This window comes from Lethenteron reissneri, chromosome 19, assembly GCF_015708825.2.
Source record: "Lethenteron reissneri isolate LAM-NWPU_2019-01 chromosome 19, ASM1570882v1, whole genome shotgun sequence".
Lineage (NCBI taxonomy): Eukaryota > Metazoa > Chordata > Hyperoartia > Petromyzontiformes > Petromyzontidae > Lethenteron > Lethenteron reissneri.
The window spans coordinates 2386231-2406140 of NC_083797.1; the positions used below are offsets into that span (position 1 = coordinate 2386231).

Below are 19910 nucleotides of genomic sequence, written 5' to 3' on the forward strand. Positions count from 1 at the left end.
CCAGGCAGCGCCGCGTCGGGGGGGGGGGGGGGGGGGGCATGGCAAACGCGATGCTCTTCGGGGTTTGAGCATGAGGCGGAGGGGACTTTAAATTTGAGACAGAATTGCACGCTCTGCGCTGGCAGCGATTTTTTAATCCTTTATATTAAGTTCGCTTGCTTGCTTGCGTGCTTGCTTGCTTGCTTACGACCGTGCAAATCTTTCGGTCGTTTTTTAACCCACTTCCCGTGATCCAATCGAGCTGACATTTTCCACACAGACTCGTTGTGCGAGACAATTAATGTTCGTGAAAAAAAATTCCCAAAATTTTTCACTGTTTAGGGAAAACAAATTAAATATTTAATTACCAATTGCTTAATACTGGCAGACAATCATCTGACCCATAGGTGGCAGCCATCTCAAGCCAGAGGACGAGAAGACTCTAGCCGCCACGCATATAAAGGATTTATAGTGAAAAACTTTGTTTTTACGGGTTTACTTGTTAAAAGCTCGTTCTTGATGTAGCTTACGTACATACGTATGTTGAACTTGCTTCGCACCGTACGTAAGCCGATCCTGTTAATCGGAGGTGCGGGAAATGTTGATGTCGTGCACGTCCCTGTTGCTAGATGTGTAGTGGTGCATCAATTAATTGATTAAAGTCGATGCTCGTGATGCACGAGAGTTTTTACCACTTTTTCCCAATTTGTGAGTGTTAAAATTAGGCTAATGGAGGGAACTAAATTGCAAAATAAGATACAAAAAAGTGAGAAACGTGAATAACAATTTGCACCAATTAAGACACCTTTACAATAAAATTGACAATAAGAATTTCTTGCTGATTATTGTAACCTGGATAACGACGATTCATTACCCAAGTCAAGCTTCCGCGACTACACTTGCTTTAGTTGCAAGGCAGTGTCATTGGAATTGGCAGCTGCAATAAATACTTATTTATATAACTTAAACAGTCAGGCATACGGCATTCTTGGTAAGTACAACGCTGGTTTCCCCAGGCAAAATGTAAGCCACAAAATAAATCATAGTCACTTATGTAGGTTTGTGTGCATTTAATGTGCGCATGTGTACACGCATTTGTGTGCGGTGTGGTGGCTTGTATGCCGCACACAGATCCTGGCAACCTGAGTTTAATTATCATCCACAGATGACGTCAGTGACAAGTGCTGTCTGAACCTGCCCTGAGCCTCCCCTAGATCACCTCGGCCTGAAATTAATACTCATCAGCACTTAGGAGACAGTCAGCTGGCTCTGGTGCTGTTTACACAACACTCACTGTCTTGTGCAGGGCCAGGCTACATAGGTGATTGCTAACATTACTTTGTTATAGTGTAAAGTACTATTTTGGTGTTCTTTGTCTCTGATATTTATTTATGTCTGTATTTGTGTGGCATAGGAGATTGGTTGTACTGTGCATAGCACACTGCAGCCTGAACTCAGCGACCTGGGTTTGATTCCCCATCAGTGTCGGATATATGAACCAGTCCTGAGCCTCTCCAATCATTGTCTCAGAATTAAATCGTTGCATGGTGCGTAAATGTGTGTAAACATCGTTACTGAGAAGACCAAGGTGACCAGGCACCCCCTCGTTGACTGCATCAGTCTAGTAGGTGCCCGCTAACATGGCTTGCCTATAATCTAAAAGCTGAATGGGAAGTTTTTGTCCATTGAGCTTTATTTGTGAGCGTGTGCCCCAGGCGTGTGGGGAGCGGTAGCGCAACTGTTAGCACACTGCGCTACTTAACACACTGTGCATAGCACACTGCAGCCTGAACTCAGCGACCTGGGTTTGACCCGAGTTCAATTCCCACTCACAGCCAACACCAGTGAGGATTTTCTGAATCGGTCCTGGGTCTCCCCTAGGTGGAGTCGGCCTCAAATGAGTACCTGGTGCGACGTGTAAAAACCTCGCCACTGGGGAGACAAAAGCGGCCGGGCGTGGTGCTGGCCACCCACCCCCTCGTGTGCCGTGCCGGTCTTCATAGGTGCTACTCGCTAACAGCATTTGCCCCAACAGTTTGTTAAGGCTACACGGGGAATCTTTGTCTTTGCCCCAGGCCTATCGGCTCTCCACCCAGACGTTGCGGCACGACAAGATTTTGGATGACGAGCAGCGTGGCAGCAAGAAGAAGATGGTGGTGGTGAGCAATCATCAGGAGCGGGCGCACGCCGGCGGGGTGGCGGAGGGCAGCAGCAAGCGCTCGAATCCGACGCCGGCTAGCCACGTGGAACGCTCGCGCGCCTACATTCAGGACGTGAGGCGCACCCTCAGCCAAGAGAATCACGCCAACTTCTGCAGCGCCATGCACGAGTACAAGCGGATGGACGACCTGCAGCTCCTCTTCCAGAAGCTGGGCCCCATCTTCACCGAGGACCCCATGAAGTACCGGCTACTCCGCCGTACGTCGCGTGCCCGCTGCCTCTCTCGTGCCGGTTCTCGTTTCGCAAGCGAAATTAGTGACGGAAATGTTCGTCATCGAAGCGTTGCGTTTGTTGACGTTTTGAACTGAAGGTGAAATCCTTTAATGCGTCGCATCTTTCTGTCTTATCTGCGTTTGGCATGCGGTTATGATGACGCTCGTAATGATGATCCGATAAAAATGTCGTTTAAAGTTGTGTTGCCAGGAGGGGGCCTGGATTTAGGGATGTACCCAATAACTAATTAGCCTAATTGATAAAAAGTTAGCTCAAAACGTGGATAAATAATCCAGAGCAAAATAGTATTCTTTGCAAAATGAAGACAACTTTTGCCCTAACATTTTCCATACTGCTAATGAAATACTTGCAAAGAAAAATGCATGTTGAAAAGGGCTACAGAATCCATGCGTGTACACATGACATTTCGCTGAGAATTAGCATTTTACAGTTATCGCTTGTGGACATTTGATGGGCTTGATGGCAACGGGTAGTGCCTTATGTTATTTACGACCATTGTAAAGTTTGCTGTACGGTATTGTAATATTAATTATCGTCGTAAACATGTCATAGTTTAAGCACACGTACAGGACCTCCCTTGGGCAGTGTGTCTTCACAGTCATTTGTAGGGTGTTGTGTAGGGTTAAGTTTCCACGTTTTCTTTATGGATGATTAAAAATATACAATGACATAGGATTTAATACAGCTGCACTGCAGTAAAAACTATTAGCCCCTGGGAGAGAAGGTGATGCAATAGATTCCTGTTCGTGACAATGAGTTTGACACTCTTCTGAGACCTAACAAGCCGAGCCATGCACTTGTTTTCTCACCTTGGTGCCACGGTCGTTCCATACAGACCACTCATTAACTTCTCCTCCTGGTCGAGAAATTTAGCAAAGCAGCTCCACTTTGCGTGATGGCTAAAATAATTGTTACACGTTCTCAGCGGGAATTGAACAGTGCTTTTTTTCCAAGGGCCAGAGTCAGTTTGAGCGGCGGGGGGGGGGGGGGGGCAAGCAGCAAATGAGACATTTTGTTCAGGCGCCTCAAACTCCAGAAGGGCCCATGAAAAATACCAAGTTACATTTTTATTCGTAAAGGGTGGACTCTTTATTTAATTGTAACACATAGGCTTTCACAACCAATGTCATCCATATGACAGGTTTTTATGGGTTAGATCGTGTAAATATATAAATGTGTCATTAAACCCGCCACCACCCGACACAGCCAACTAGTAAGGGTTATCACGTAAACAGAACGTGGCCAATTCGTCACTAGTACAGCACTAACCGGTGTGTTGGAGAGCAAAGCCACAACATTTACAATCTGAGTACGACGTTTCGCCAGTAATTACAACTAGCTTCATCAGGCAACAGCCAGATTACTGGTGAAACGTCGTACTCAGATTGTAAATGTCGTGTGTGGGTTTACTCTCCAACACACCGGTGTGCTGTACTAGTATACTACACTATACACTACACTATACACTACACACTAGTGCTGTACACGTCACGAATTGGCACGTTCTGTTTACGTGACAAACCTTACTAATTGGTTGTCTCGCGTGGTGGCTGGTTTCATGACATATTTATATCTTCATTTCATATTATTGTTTTAATATGAACGGTATAAACAATAATGACTGTTTATCGCTTGGGGAATGTGTGCGTGTATTTGGATGTAGGTCCTGTGCCTTTTCTCGATCAACTGAGCCTTAATCGAATACTTGACGGAAGTTTGTAAAACATCAGCACTGGGGAAACAAAGGCGGCTGGGCCTGGTGTTGACCACCCCCGTGATGCGCCATTCCGGCCTTCATAGCTGCGTGCTAATAGCACTGTCAAAAAGTCGTTAACAGCTGTAAGGGGTCGGGGGGGGGGGGGGGGCCTTTGTCTGTGCATGTATAAGTGGAGGGTGTGGAAAAGTTGGAGGGTTTATTTTCTGCTCTGCTATCCAGGAGTGCAATTATACCTAAAGCCATCCCTAATCTCTCGCCTCTCACACCCTGAATTCTATGTTTACCTCGCATCCCTTGCTCATCACCCTCCCTAGTGTGTATGTATGTTGAACTTCTTTCGCACCGTACATAGCCAACCATGCAAATTGAAGGTGCGGGGGGAAGGACAACAAACTAAATACAAAAAGCAGTTAAATCTTGACTTAAAGCCTTCGTGACTGCAGGAATTCATATTCTTTGTGTCTTTCGGTAAAGCCACTTAGATTGATCAAACAATAAAAACAGTCGTCATCAGGTGAGAAATATCGCGGGAGAGTTACTGAGAATATATGGTGGGAGCGCTGCTAAGGAAAGGAGTTATAAAGACTTGGGATGGGTGTAGCCCAAGGGTCAGTGGGAGGGGCTAGAGATGCAATTTGCATGTAAATGTAAGATCGGGAAAAATCTTGACAAACGAAGCTGTGGGGGTGGCCATTGTATTGTGATAGATTAGCGTGTCAATGGAAGAGATTTGTAAATGTAAGCTCCGAGAGAGCTCGGCAAGAGCATCGCCGAGCTCTCTCCGAGCTTACATTTATCTACGTGGCTTTGCCAAAAGACCCAAAGAACACAAAAAGCAGTTCTAAAGAAATGAGTTTTCAATGTAGATGATTTAAAAGTGCATAGCTCCAGCGACTTCCTAATATCGGAAGGAAGAGCGTTCCAGACGGCCACAGAAGCGCTTCTGAAAGCGCGCAATGCGGTGACCATCTTAATTCGTAGGCCAGCCGTAAGCCGCTGCCGCGAGGATGACCGAAGTTCCCGCGACGGTTTATGGCCGTGTCCCCCTTCCTTTCACCACACCACGGCAGAGTTTTACATCTTCGTCCGGCCGCATCACAAGAAGGCATTTGACGAGACTTGCCGGAGCCTGACGGGCGAGGGCTGCGGCTACGTGGCGGAGCACAGCCTGACCCGCGAGCAGCGCACCGAACTCCTCCAGCAGAACAACGCAGCACAGTCAGGTTTGTTGTCGTTTCAGCGTTCCGATTTGTCATTGTTGTAACGTTCTGATTTGTCGTTTCAGCGTTCTGATTTGTCGTTGTAACGTTCTGATTTGTCGTTCTAATCTCGACTATGATCACTGTTTCATTGCTTTCATGGCTTTATTTTGGTGATTTCGAAAAGTTTTTTGGTTTGGCCATGTTTGTTTGTTGTAGTATGGAGTTAGACTGATGGCCTTAATCTAAGTTGTCTTCTTCTTGGTTCTTTCGGTAAAGTCACGTGACTTTACCAAAAGAACCAAGAAGATGAATCCCTGCAGTCACGAAAGCTTTAAATCGAAATCTAAGTTGTCTTGTGGTTGCTGTTGTTGTTTGACTTGCATCCCACTGGGATTTTTGCACACAGTGTTGGTGTACGGTGTTTTTTCTGCAATATTTTGCTGTCTTTTCTTGGATTTTCTGTTTGCACTTAGTCACATAGTCACTTTAAGATGTTTTCTTGTTCATGTTTTTTGTTTGTTGCGGTTGCACCCGATTCAAAAGCCGAATGGCTCACAGGGTTATACTTAATAAATGAACTTGAACTTTTCGGAAAGATGTGGTGCTCATGTCTCCTCCCTGCAAGTGGTCTCAAAGTGTGTTGCCACAATCCCTTCGGGCACAGGAGGCCAGACCAAAAGGAAGCTCAGTCCAGAGGATGGAAGCGCACGCGGGAACCCCAAGTCGAAGCTCGGCTGCTCGTCGGCGATCTCTGCCGAGAGCTCCGCGCAGGAGTTGGACAGCAGCACCCACCTGAACAAGGGCGCCGGCCACCTGAGGCCGCTGGAGCAAGCGTCGACCTCGTGCGCCGTCGCAGCTGTGTCCGAGAAACCCACGCCGCAACCTGCCAAGCAACGTAAGGCTGCTCTCCCCCCCCCCCCCGTCCCCTCCACCTTCCGGCCTCTTGTCGCTCGCTATCCTGACACTCCCCACCTGAGCGCAGCAGCACCCGCCGCCCCCACTCCAGCCCTCCGGCGCAGTCGTTTCACGAGATGCTTGTCGGCGGCTTCTCAGCACATTTCGCAGGCGGGCGCGACGTTGAGAGTGTCTCGTAAAGAGGCGTTGGCGAACGTGCGTTCGTGATCGCTCGGGGATGTCGCTTACTAATGGTGCGTGGGAATACTGCTGGGAGGTTTACTTTAGTGGGCAGATAATGGATCATCGCTTCAAGTCGCTTCTTATTACGCATGATGAACGCATACAGCCCATTTGTCATTTCACGGTTGTGTTAGAGACTTCAAACACCGTGCGGGTCATAGAGCTTATATGACTATAATTATCCAAGCTGGTCGGCATGGGTTGGGGAAGGCAAAGTTGCATAAATGTTAGTGTAGTACAGTACAACAATGTATATGCTGCATTGGTCATCTGCTGACAATGTAGCCCTGCACAATTCTACTCCTGTTGCATGCATGGTGATTTCCCATCCATGTACTATCTACTGTCAACCCTGCTTAGCTTGTGATATTTACAAAGATTGGGAGCATTCTGCGTGATTTGGTCCTGGGGGGTGCATATGATATTTGAAATATGTGTTGAATCGTGTGTGTGTATGTGACCGATTCATGGAAACCTTTCAGGTTCTTGGACACCCTTCAGCGAGTTTAGGTTCTACATGAACCATAATGGCAAAAAAAATCTATTCTGGAATGAAATTGTCACTAAATCTTGCCAATTTTCTGAATTGTGTGGGGCGCATTTTTCGAATCCTTTTGCTTTTTTCCACGGCCCTCTGTCAATCCACTGCTGGATAAAGTTCTTCTGCACATTGATGATGATGGGTGTTATTTATCCATACTTCACCACTCGGGTCAGCGCAAGTGAAGACCAGGTCTGTCGGGGAGGACGGCTGCTTGCGTTGTGGCCGAAACGTCGTGAGAATTATTTTATTATGTTTTATTTTTATTATTTTATTACTTCCCTTCTACGTGACTTTACCGAAAGAACCAAGAAGATGAATCCCTGCAGTCACGAAAGCTTTAAATAGAATAGGTAACTTTTTTTCCCCACTCGCGGTTATGACTGAGCACCCACCCCGATGCCACACGCTCCGGTCCCATGTTCGTCCTCTGCGTGCTCCCGTATTTTCTGCCGCTGCCGCTCGTGCAGGCGACGCGGAGCCGGAGCGCTGCAGGAAAGCGTGCGCGCAGTACGTGGATGAGGTGCGGATCTTGCTCGGCGCTGGGGAGTTTGACCGCTTCTGCGGCGCCCTCAAGGACTACCGATCAAGCGGCGACTTCCAGGCCATGGTGGCCGCGCTGGCCGCCCTCTTCCTGGAGGATCCTACCCACGCGATGCTGCTGCGGAGTAAGCGCTGAAACCTTCCATCTTACATTAACATGCTAGTTTCTCACATTAATATCACTCGCCCTGCCCACTTCCTTTATGACCCTCGGACTACACCCTATGAAACAGTCTGCATTCAGCAGATTTCCTCCTCTTTCCTCCTGCTGACGATCGCTTGTGTTGTGATCGAAACGTCGTAGTTTCGTGTTATTTTCTTTGAACCTATCTACGTGACTTTACCGAAAGACCCAAAGAATATGAATTCCTGCAGTCGCGAAAGCTTTAAGTCAAGATTCTTCACATTGTACACGTGTTTGTTTTGTACCACGTACAGCCCTTTTGTCAGTTCACCGGCGAATGAAGAGGGCCTTTCCATGCCACGTGGGTCCTTTATTTTCATGATACTTCACCACCCTGGATCGGTGTGGGTTGTTGAAGGCGGGTAGCACAGATGCGGGAGCATAGTACAGTACAATTGTGCATTTTGCTTAGCTTGTGCAATCTGATGAGATCAGGTGCATTCCAAGAGATCAGGTCATCGGTGAAACTTTTAAGTTAGGCAGTAACAATTTACTCTACCCCACAGTTCGATTAATTGTTGCGATTGAGGGGTCAATCTGATTTTAAAATCTGTAAAAAAAATTCTTCTACTGATTCGTTTGAATTTTCAGTTTTATGTGTTCTGTTCTATAATGGGTTTTTTTGGTTTCCATGCGCGTATTTATTGTTTATTATTTGTAAAGAATAACTTCTTACAGGCAATGTTCAATGAATGTATTGCAATGGTAAGAAAGGTTTTCATGAATGGTGAACCGACAACTCACTGGCCCAGTGTGTGAAAATGAATTGAGTATAGTAATTAAATGTGTTACATTGTTCACAATGCACGCATCAAATCATGCACATACAAACCGATGATAATAATAATTATGTAATAATTATTTACCGGGTTGAAAATGTTCTTCGATTGGCGGAACAAATGATAGAACAGATCCGACATAACAAACAAGACACGGTGCAAAAAATAGAATGGCTTTTTTATTCCAGTCATGTGACCCAACTTTGTTATAATTCACCCAATGGTGGGGGCATAAGTTGTTAAATGCTTGTCGATCGTGTGACCTGTTACCATTCACACGCATGTGATGCCTTGGCCACCTTGCCCCTGGCTGACTGTCGCACCCTGAGGCAATTATATGGACTTTGTTAACGTCGATTGTTTAGATTTGTCATCGTTGATTTCCAAAACATTTCGTGAATTCACACTTCAAGGGAATGTTTTGGTGTTTCGGATTTAAAAACAGACGTGTCGAGAGGTACTATCGTGTATTCTCGAGTTGCCGTCGTAGTGGGCTTGAGATTTCGTGTGTTTGGTTTCATCAGAAGAGGTTTACAATCGAGGCATTTCAGCGGTGTAATTTTTCCTCAGTTTATTTTACTACTACCTTTATCTACTGTGTGTGAGTACAGGGTCATATTTACTTTGAGGCATGTGTGCCATTCCTGAGAATGGGGCTAAATTGCAAGCACTATTATACTCTGGTGACATGCTTGTGAAAGAGCTAATGGATGTAGGCTGAGTAATCTCATCAATCTCATTACTCGTGAAGTGAGAAATCCCCATTCTCTAAAAGGTGGATGTTTTTGCTTCTTAATTGAAATTATGTATTCCCTCATTCCTTATGAGGGGAACAATGCTGACCCAATGATACACATCATCGTGAATGATTGATTGGCCATTTCACCGGGATCCCATTAGCATCACCTTAGCCTTCTCAGTGTCCACTTTAGGAATCGCTGCTCCGTGCACACGTCTCGTCGGGGGTATTTTTACATTTTTATTTACCCAATTTTAACTGTAGAAATCTCTTAACTCATCCAGACTTAACATATCTGAAAGCTTGTGTACGTTTACCCCAAAAATATATACGTTTTGAAATATTTTCTGATAGCAAAAATGTTGTATAAATTAAACATGTCCCGTGTATGTAGGAAATATTCTACCCACACCGCATCAATCATTAGTAGGATTAGGTTTCTCTTCTGTCTGATAGTGGAACCACTCAACTGTCACATGGGATGTAATACAATCCCTTGGGGGCATACTATACATGCATTTAAGTTTAAAGGCTAACAAAACAAACAGCGTACAAACAGATGGGCAGTGATTTCTTGGTTTGCCTTTTTTCAAGTAACATTAACGTATCTAACAAGCTTTTACGTGAACAAAAGAGATGAACTTACATTTATTTTGCGAACAATGACCGAAATTAGTCCATAGAAATAATCATGCATGTGGTCATGGTCAAGTTGTTCTTTGGGGAGCGGTAGTGTAGCGGTTAGTGCGCTGCGCTACGAACCTGGTGACCCGAGTTCGATTCTCGCTCAGGGCCAACACCAGTGACGATTATCGGAACCGGTTCTGGGCCCCCCCCCCCCCCCCCTGAGGTCAACTCAGCCTCAAATGAGTACCTGGTGCAGTGCGTAAAAACCTCGCCACTGGGGAGACAAAGGCGGCTGGGCATGGTGCTAGACACCCACCCCCTCGTGTGCCGTTCTGGCTTTCATAGGTGCTCGCTAACAGCACTTGCCCCAACAGTCTGTGAAGGCTAAACGGGGATCTTTGTCTTTTGTTTTTGTCGTTCTGTGATGAAGGCCCTCGACACTCGTGAGTTTAAATCCTGCATGGGGGTTGACTCAGCCCCAGATATTTGTCGGGTTTATAAGATACCAAAAAGTAATAATTCCATTTGTTTATCCAGGAAAGCCTCATTGAATCGCACACCTATTTGTCAGGAGGGTTCTGTCTTGGAATGTTTGGCCAATTCCACCCATTTAGTGTTTGGTTTGTGGGGGGAAACCGGAATAGCTGGAGAAAACTCGCATGTATACGAGAGGTTTAACACTCACAGGCTCGTACAGATGAATTCAAGAATCAATATTTTGTACTGCCATCTCTATTGCGGACATTTAGGAAATGTGAAACTTTTTCCTCCAAAGTGCTGGATTGGAGGCACGGCCATAACCCAACGCACACCACTCTTTGTCGGAAGCCTTGCGCTGGCTAATAACAGAGCACATCGTTGCCTCATGCTCATTTGAGCAAGGGGGCAGTTGCCACGTTGCCCATGACTTTTGGGAAGCAAGCCAGGCATGTTTGCAAACTAGGCGATTGCCACCTGGAGTTTCACAGTAAGCCTTACAGCGCGAAACCAGCACCAACTGGGCTCTTAGCCTGTCTGCCCTGGGAACCAATTGTGGATGTGATGTAATCGTCACGGATATGAGATATGCAGTCAAGCATTCCTTGCTGAGGTCAAGAGAAGCTGCACTAAATGAATGGATAATAGTATTGCGATAGCATAGCCTAACAAAAACATGGTTTGAACGCTGTTAAAAACATGGTTTTTTTTTACCATCTTGTCTCTCTTGCCATGGGAGGGGAGGCAGGGGGAGGGAGCAGGAGGGGTAGAACCCATGCACTGACTCGTGAAGCTTCGAGGAGCATGAACCATCACGCGAACTCGGTCATCCTCGCAGTGGCCTTTAGCTCGCCATCGAACAAAGATGGTCACTGCGCACTTTCAGATGCGCTTCTGCGGCCATCTGGAACGCTCCTCCTTCCGATGTTATCTAGATTGAAAGCTCATTTCTTTCAAACTGTTTTTTGTGTTTAGTTTGTCGTCCTTTCCCCGCACCTCCCATTAGCACGGTTGGCTACGTACGGTGTGAAAGAAGTTCAACATGCATACAATAAAGCTGTGCGAGGGGCAAGAGCTGAGCTGTGCGGGGCCGCACCTGGGCCAACGAGCTTTATTTCTCTCGCATTCATGGGCGAGCATAGCATCGCACGTCATAAACGCACGTTCTCAGCACTGCTTTGAATAGCCGACAACGACGACCTTATCTGTGCCCCAACCGTGCGTGCGGCAGAGTTCTCGGTGTTCATCCTCCAGCAGCACCGGGAGAAGTTTGAGGGAGTGTGCCGTGACCTTACGGGCGAAGGCTGCGACTGGAGCCACAGGCAGGCAAAGAAGGCTCGGTCAGATGGAGTTGGTGCCCCAGCCTCCACAGGTAAGGCATTGACTGGCCTGTCCACCCTGTCACGAGTAAAGGCAAGGGATGGCAATCTTGACAGTCTCTGATCATAAAAAAAAATTCACCCTGTGGATTCTTATGGTGCATGGGCTGTGTGGACCTGTTAACGAAAACATGAAATAGAAAGATGTGGCCCCGCAGTGACTTGCTCATGCCACTGCTGATAGAAGGGCCTCTCACGAGAGGATGATCTCGAGTTCCCCTCTGGGAAGATGTTTGGGCTGTTCTTGAACGCCGGTCAGGTGTTTTAGTGGACCCACAGTTGATCCCACCACACCCGAACCAGCGTATCAACTTAACTGGTGGCTTAAGAAAGCGGTACAATTGTCTCTCAGCTCCCCCCCCCCCCTCTATACACCCATGTGTGGATATAAAAGTATTGATTCTTATACACGACATCTGATGCATGAGCTTAAGAATCAGCAATTGACTGATGAATTGATGCTTAATTACAGCCTTCCTGTATTTAGCTGCTGTGGGAAAGAGCCAGCATTTCCACAGTGGGGCAGCTAAGGTCTTAATTTCAATAATAAGAAAGTGTATGCCTTTTTAACACATGCTTTTACTGTTAAAATTACACGTCACACATTAAAACACGTTTTTCAAGTGCCTTATCCCGTCCCCTCAGATAAGATAGTCAAATCCCTTCAGCTGCAGTGTGCCTCCTCAACAATGCTTCTTTTTGTTTTACTTAACATGTGTGGCCTCACCGTATCTCCCTGCCCCCCCCCCCACTCTTCCCTCCCCCTCCTCCCACATGGAGCCAGAGGTCATGTGCTGTGTAGATGGGGACGTCGCTAGATCGTGACAACATGAACATCTGGTTCAATGCAGCAATGTTATGATAAGTGTTTCCGCTCTTTAGCTCCTCATATCAATGTGTGTAATGCCTTGGTGTTACAATGTTGGAGCACTTACTAACTTGTTATGAGAACATTATTTAAGAATGGGTAAGCATAATTTTATTCTCAGTAATGTTATATATTTTTTTGCTACAACCGTGAGTGATATGTCTAGTAGTTATAGCACTAGCAGTTAAATATTTGAAGTCTTTCAAATCGTCGTGGCTCTGTTATATTCGTTTAGAAATTAGTGCGTGACTAAAATCTGACGTTTTTGAGTCATTCCCCTTTCCAGCGTCTCAGAATGCTGGGAAAAGGGACACCATTTCAGGTCAGAGCAAGATTTCGTCGTTCTTCGGAGGACCCGACAGGAAGGCCGAGGCTTTGGGGTCGAACCGCGGGGCGGCACAAACGCAGGGTGGCGGCAACGAGCAGCCAGGCTCATCCGCCCAGTCGGGCCTCACCGTACAGCAGCAGCAGCTCCAGCAGAGCAGCAGTGCAGCTCGAACTGCGGATGTCAAAAGCGGTGCGGAGCAAGCGGGCCACCCTGTTTCAAAGGGTTTTGACTCACAAATCAAATTTCTGCAGAACTATGAGGATCATTATCACGAGAGTGAGTGCCTTTGAACAGTTTAAATAAACGTTGTGTTTTTTTTATGCAGTGACTGCATTGTTTTTTTCATGGTCCAGTAATGTACACGCAGCAACGCAAAAGCAAAATTCAGTTTTCTGTGTTTCTCTATGTGTTATGTTTTTATCGTTGAATGTCATTTGTAACACATAGGAAGGCATGAATGCTTTGGAACAATACTTATTTTATATTGCAAATATCACGCTGAAAGTTCCGAATAAAAGAACACAGCGTCATTGGCATCCTTAAAGGATTCCTTTCTAAAGTCCAATTTCTTCAGCCTATGTTTCAAAAAAGAATCCCAAATGTATAGCCATTGTGCTAACAGTGTCATGTCACAGGACGAAGAAGAAGCATCCATATGGGGATCTCTTGCAGAACATTGCAACTCTTTATGTTGAGTTCTCTTCAAGTGACGTCTGGTTTGCACATTTGGGAGCAGCGCTTTGCCAATTGCTGTCCTGCAACTGGGACACATGTTTGCCATATGATAGTGAAACATTTTTTTTTGTTTCTCAGAGCTGGAAATGTAGCCACATTGAGTACAGAACCAAACGTAATCTGATTCGCTTTTTTCGTGCAGTCATTGGTGACCAGGCTGAGAACCATCAACTTGGGACACTTTGAACCTGGTTTCATCACTGGCGTTTGCCTGGAGTTGAACCCATGATCTCAACAGCGCTCGCTCAGTGTGCAGACCTCTGAGCCGCCCAGCCAATTGGCAGACCAACACGTTATTATTCTGCAGAGGGTTTAAACGGCAATCTGTTTATCACAATGTAATGTTCGTAAGATCCTTCAATGAAATTTAGACTCTTAACAATTGCGAGTGGTTCACTTTATATTTGTTTTCACGCTTTCAAAGTGATTGCATCGTTTGTGACAGTCGTGATACGCCTTGTCTGTGTGTCTGTCGCTAGGGACCAAGTGTGGGATGTGCAAATTAAAGGCATCGGCATACTTATCGTGCCCATCGTGCAGTGTCGTCGGCTGTGCGCGATGCTGGCGGTTGTGGTGCAAGGTTAGATGACCTGACAATTAATTATTTTGTCTTTGGAGGGAAGCCTTAGCCGACTTCTTGAGGGACACATGGTAGCGATTTTGAAGTTGGGGAGCAAGTAGTCGTGGAGACCCCCCCACTCAGTAGCCAATGAGGTCCATGAAAATTACTAATCGAGGGGAAACAGCATTTGGCCTGCCACTACTCCCCTGTCCAAAAGTTGGGGCTGTTGCACACTCCACCACCTCCGTTCCTTCGCCCATGTGAGTCTAAAAATTTTTCTGAGTCATACTGCTTTTGGAGTATTAGACCAATTCCTTCCTGGGGAAGGAAAGCACAGCACCTGGCTAAAACGTACTCATTTGTGGATAACAATGATACATCCACATCGGTTAACGTGATGCTTGGTACAGTGCCTTTTTTATGACATGATGTGTAGCCCTGAAATTGAAAGTCTCGTGTACATGATGTCTGCGTGATCTCCTAAACCACATCACGAACACACGAGAATGCAGAGGTGCTAAATAACGAAGTCGGATAACTCCATGTGAGGGATAATGCATCTCTTTAGCAGACGATATCTGGGGAATTACGCATTGGTTGTGGTGTTAAATACTATTTGTGTTACTTTAATTGCATTAAAACCGTGTCCATATATGATACAATGTGCTCCTGGGTGCCTTTAAAGTATAAAACTATGCATAGTATTCACATTTAATTTGTATGCAAGGCAATGGTTAAGTAATAAAAATTTTGTCCCGTTTTAAGCATGTTTTTTTAAAGCATGTCACTTCAGGAATAATTTAAGGTCAAACTGAAATGTCAGTCGCTCTTCGCGTGACAGGAAGACGTGTGGGCGTTGTAATTTTTTGATGGGTGCCATCCGCAGGATGAAAGTCATCGCAGGTGATAAGTGGGGAGACACCTAAAAGTAATTTAATTGTCAGGTTTTTTTTATCGACGTCACAGCCACACGCAGCCCTGCATGCATACGTACATACGTACGTGGGTGCGTTGTGTGCGTAGGTTTTGATGCCGAGCAATGTGGTTCCTGCACCGTCGCTACTCACTGCGTCATAATTGCCTATGATATTGTAACAGGGTGCCGCCACGCAACCCAATTCATTCCTGGGAGCTGTTAGTGAAGCGACCGGAAGAGCTTTCAAAATAATCGGGCACTTATTGGGGAGATTTTGACTTTTCCTTAATGGGCATGCTGGGAGGAGGCAACAACCCACGTGTTGATTTTCACTTTCTCCCCGTTTTACAGATATTAATTAAAGCGATGGTCATTCACCTCGGCAGCTCTTCGAGGTGTTTTCGAGTTCTTGTTGCTCAGATTCATGTCCGACGTTTCACTCCGCGTGCCGGAAGCTTCAGGAACTGACGCTCGGGGTACTGGAAGACGCTCCGAGCACGTGTATGAAAACGTCAGACATAGCACCAAACAACGCACAGTGTATCCAAAAAGAAAACGCATCGAGAGAGAGCTAGCACAACCGCGACCAACCTACACATCAGTGGCACTCACTGTCTCGGAGCTATATTAAAGTCATCTCAATTGCATAATGTAGAATTTTTTTGGTGATAGTACAATTCCAAAAAACAATGCAACAGCATTCTAATGGTTCTGTCGTATTTTTTATCTTGCGTGTGGATGTGTGCAGCTGACCAAGACCTGCCCTGATTGCTCAGGGAGGGATTAGGTTGAGAAATCTGCTCCCTTTCTTCCATATGTTTGAAGAGGAATGTGAAGACCTATAATGCGAAATCTGCGACCGTTATTAATTGCGAGATGATTTGTAGCCCAAGAGTGTATTAAGGTCCTTCTAAGATCTTGGCTACGTGTCAGAGTTACTCTTGTAAGAGCGAAGCGAATCATGAGTATGATTGAGGACATTGCAAGCTCCATTATGGATCAAATCAGTGTTTGCCGTCACGTTTATCTCCGTTGCGTCTTGGGAATTTCCAGTGGTTGGTTACAATCACACCCGCTCTGACCTCACCGGCCGCTGTACGTGACGCTGCTCAATAGTTTCCACCACGAGTACCGCGTTCGTGTTTATGGTGGAATCGAAAGTTCACGCAAATTACGTCTGTACATAGTTTCATGATGATTTTCTAATGTTTTGACCCCCCGTTCGGAACAGTCGTTTGCTCTTATACATCGCCACCGACTCACAGTTACCTCGGCCTCATATTTTATCTCTCGTCCCTCGTGTGTTCTTACAAAGAGTTCCTTTCGGAGGGAGAATGTACATTTTTCTCGGGCGACCTCTCCACTCTATCACAAAACGTGATTCATTCGGGATGCCGCCTCTCCATTACAACTGCAAAAGGTGCCAAACTTGCGCCGATGGGGCCTGCGAGCGCGATTGGCCCCACCGCATCGCGTGGCTGCGCGCACGATAAATTGGAGAAGGGGGTGAAGAAGATACGACTTCTTTTTTAAATCCTTTATATTAAGTTCGCATGCTTGCTTACGACCGTGCAAATCTTTCGGTCGTTTTTTAACCCACTTCCCGTGATCCAATCGAGATGACATTTTCCACACAGACTCGTTGTGAAGTGACAATTAATGTTCGTGAAAATTTTCCCAAAATTTTACACTTTTTAGGGCCAAAATATATTTAATTACCAATTGCTTAATGGTGCAATGCAATCATCTGACCCATAGGTGGCAGCCATCTCAAGCCAGAGGACGAGAGGACAATAGCCGCCACGCATATAAAGGATTTATAGTGAAAAACTTTGTTTTTACGGGTTATACTTGTGTACGTTTTCTGATGAGATTTTCGGGTCGCGCCGCATGTCGTTCGGCACGATGTCCGACGTTTTAGCCGCACGTGCTGGGAGCTTGAAGCTCGGCACGAGATACAGCCCGAGAAGACGCATCTGAGCTGTAACAATGATCCAAAGTCCATAACTTAGAGCGCATGCAGTTTATATCCCCTCAATTGTTTCGTGTAGTTGCCTTAACTACGCTTGTGTACACGTTCCCTTTTGACCAAATATGATGGCGGTGTTACACAAACCAACTTGCAATCAACTTCAATTGTTTACTTTCTGGGCACGGATCTGCCACGTGCGTTTATTTAAAGGAGGCTGGTTTTTCGAGAAAATGGTTGTTTTATTTTGCATGCTTTTCTCATTGTTGTTTTTGTCATTGGATAGCCTTGTTATTTCAAGTTTCCACTAGTGTCGTGTATATAATGAATACGATGTGTATGTGTGTGTACAGAATATATGTTGAGCTGCTATGTGTTCGGTTTTTTTGTGACAAGTGAAATAGAATGGTAGAAGGTTTTTATGGGAGTAATACTCGTGTGCGCGACGACAAAGAAAACATCTCAGTCTGTGGACGTATGGAGTAAGAGCCCTTGGTTCAACTTGGCAGATGTCTGTCTACCCGAGGAAAATAATATGACATGCTGCCTGGCATGTTTATTTTTTACATTGTTATTGCAGTGAGAGTAGAGCATCTCTATTTATGTCCCCGGACTTCATCATAATTAATAGCAGTTCTTCTGTTATGGATTGTCGAACAATACTACATAGTGACTCGTTCTAAGTTTGTCACTGACATATGTGAATCGCGTAACAATCATGAGCAGCGGCAACTACTTCTGCATGATGAAGGTATTCCCATGCCATTGTCATCCCTTGCTCACACTCCTACAATGCTGCAATCCATATGTGCGTGTGTATGTAGAACTTCTTTTGCACCATACATAGCCAACCCTGATAATCGGAGGTGAATATATCTCATCGCTGGGTGAACTGATCTCATCATTGCACCTGCCTGATAGACTTCCTGGGTGCATTTTACTTTTTGGCTAACATTCCATCACCAGTCTTGCCAGCCTTCCATCAGCCATGTGTCCTGCCCAAGCACACGTGGTTTTTTTTTTCTGAACGTGCTTGTTTTGATTAGCATGTGCTGCTTCGTGTGTGTCGGTGTAATTCCAAGCCTTATTCATAACCAAAGGAAGCTTAATGGGACGTATGTATGTAACTATGTTGAACATCTTTCGAACCGTACGTAGCCAACTGCTAATTGGATACGGGGAGACACTTTGGGGTGCACATGGAATGTGTAGACTTAAGCAAAAAAATAATGCGGTTTTATTGCAAAAAAAGTTCGGGAAAACATTTGAATAATGTGCAAAATATGTTAAACAAGATTATGGAAAATACCACTCTTCACCTTCAACTACCTTGATACGTTTTCACGGTCAAGTTTTATTTTAATATCGTGTATTAACCTTGTACTACAGCAACTGATGTATAAACGTTTTAATGTATATAGTTTTTTTCCGAAAACATTTACATGCTATAAAAATAAATGTACTGTGGTTTATTCAGGAATGAACCTATGTTTAAAACCTGTTCCGTGGAGAGTTGATTGTCGTGCCTTCAATGACCAAATCATCCGGAATGTGCCCGATCTTATCAGATCGCGTAAGCTAAGCAGGCTGTCATTGGTGTGTTGTGGGCAGCAGAGGAACCCGCAACTGAATCCATTCTGCGCTCCCCTACCCTTCACCAACCCGCATTGACCAGTCGTCGTGGATTCTTGGTCACGTGTCCCTTGTCGCCCTCAAGGTGTGGGATGGCCCTCATCCAGCAGTGGATCGAATCGGGCCGTACGTGTTCAGTCGTAGTGAATTGTGGTTGAGCTACTGCCGTTACCAACACGGCACAGAAGACCTTCATCGTATACAGGAGGTCGTGGGTTCGATCGCGACCCTGACGCCTGCTGTATATTTGGAGTTTGTGTGTCTCTCTCCCCATGGTAGGCGTGGATTTATTCTCCCGCTTTTCCGGGTTTCCTTCCATATTTTTAGAAACATGTTTTCTAAGTATTTGACTGCCAAACATTTCCACGTGATAAGCTTTTGTGTTTAGGTTGCTTCTGAAAAAGATTCATACAGATCGGTGGGCCTTTCCTGGTAAAATAAAAAAAAATGAATTTCGAAAGCTTTCATGACTGCAGGGATTTATATTCTTGGTTCTTTCGGTAAAGTCACGTAGAAGGGAAGTAATAAAATAATAAAAATAAAACAATCAAATTCTCACGACGTTTCCATTGCAACACAAGCAATCATCACGTGTGAACCCCACATCAAGAAAATATTTTCTAAATTTATTTGTATTATTTCCCTTCTACGTGACTTTACCGAAAGAATCAAGAATATAAAAATAGAAATGGTTTAGTAGTCTGTTGACAAACGGGCTGTACATTTGATTGCGTTTGTTTTGAGTTGTGGCATTGATGCCTTCTACTGAAGACGGTAATGCTGATGCATCGATAGTGGTTTCAACAGGTGTGTGCACGCCCTTTTTGTGTTAATCTTCAGGCATCACTTGTGCCAGGCACTGCACATACGTCACACACAAACAAAAGTATGTATGCATGTGTTCTGGTAACACGCTGATCCAGAACATATTTTAAAAAATGTATATGTCGTACCTTGAGAGAGTCGAGACGAAATTAAAATAACGATGTATGGGTCTGTGGGTGGCCACTCCCTGCTATGACTCAGGAAGAGAGGTCGCAGTTTATGGTTTATTTCAACATTCACTCATTCATCTACCTTCATCCACTGCTAGACGAGAGCCACCCGTACAGATGTGACTGACGGTAGGTGAATCAGCACAT

The 19910-nt window shown here is 45.3% G+C and overlaps 1 protein-coding gene across 2 annotated transcripts in view; it reads left to right on the forward strand.

The window, feature by feature from the left end:
* RTEL1 (regulator of telomere elongation helicase 1) overlaps nucleotides 1–18948 on the forward strand; it is a 67575-nt gene extending 48627 nt beyond the window's left edge. Inside the window, exons 28-35 of one of the 2 annotated variants that reach the window (XR_009755325.1) lie at nucleotides 2055–2397; nucleotides 5221–5373; nucleotides 6017–6247; nucleotides 7501–7698; nucleotides 11611–11751; nucleotides 12913–13230; nucleotides 14169–14511; nucleotides 15916–18948. Coding sequence is in view for 1 of the 2 variants with exons in the window: in XM_061554156.1 (XP_061410140.1) it covers nucleotides 2055–2397; nucleotides 5221–5373; nucleotides 6017–6247; nucleotides 7501–7698; nucleotides 11611–11751; nucleotides 12913–13230; nucleotides 14169–14269; nucleotides 15916–15954 (1524 nt within the window). In the remaining variant the exon portion in view is untranslated. The remainder of the gene's footprint in view (nucleotides 1–2054; nucleotides 2398–5220; nucleotides 5374–6016; nucleotides 6248–7500; nucleotides 7699–11610; nucleotides 11752–12912; nucleotides 13231–14168; nucleotides 14512–15915) is intronic. The other variant, XM_061554156.1, reaches the window with a different exon arrangement.
* The last annotated feature ends 962 nt before the right edge of the window (nucleotides 18949–19910 follow it).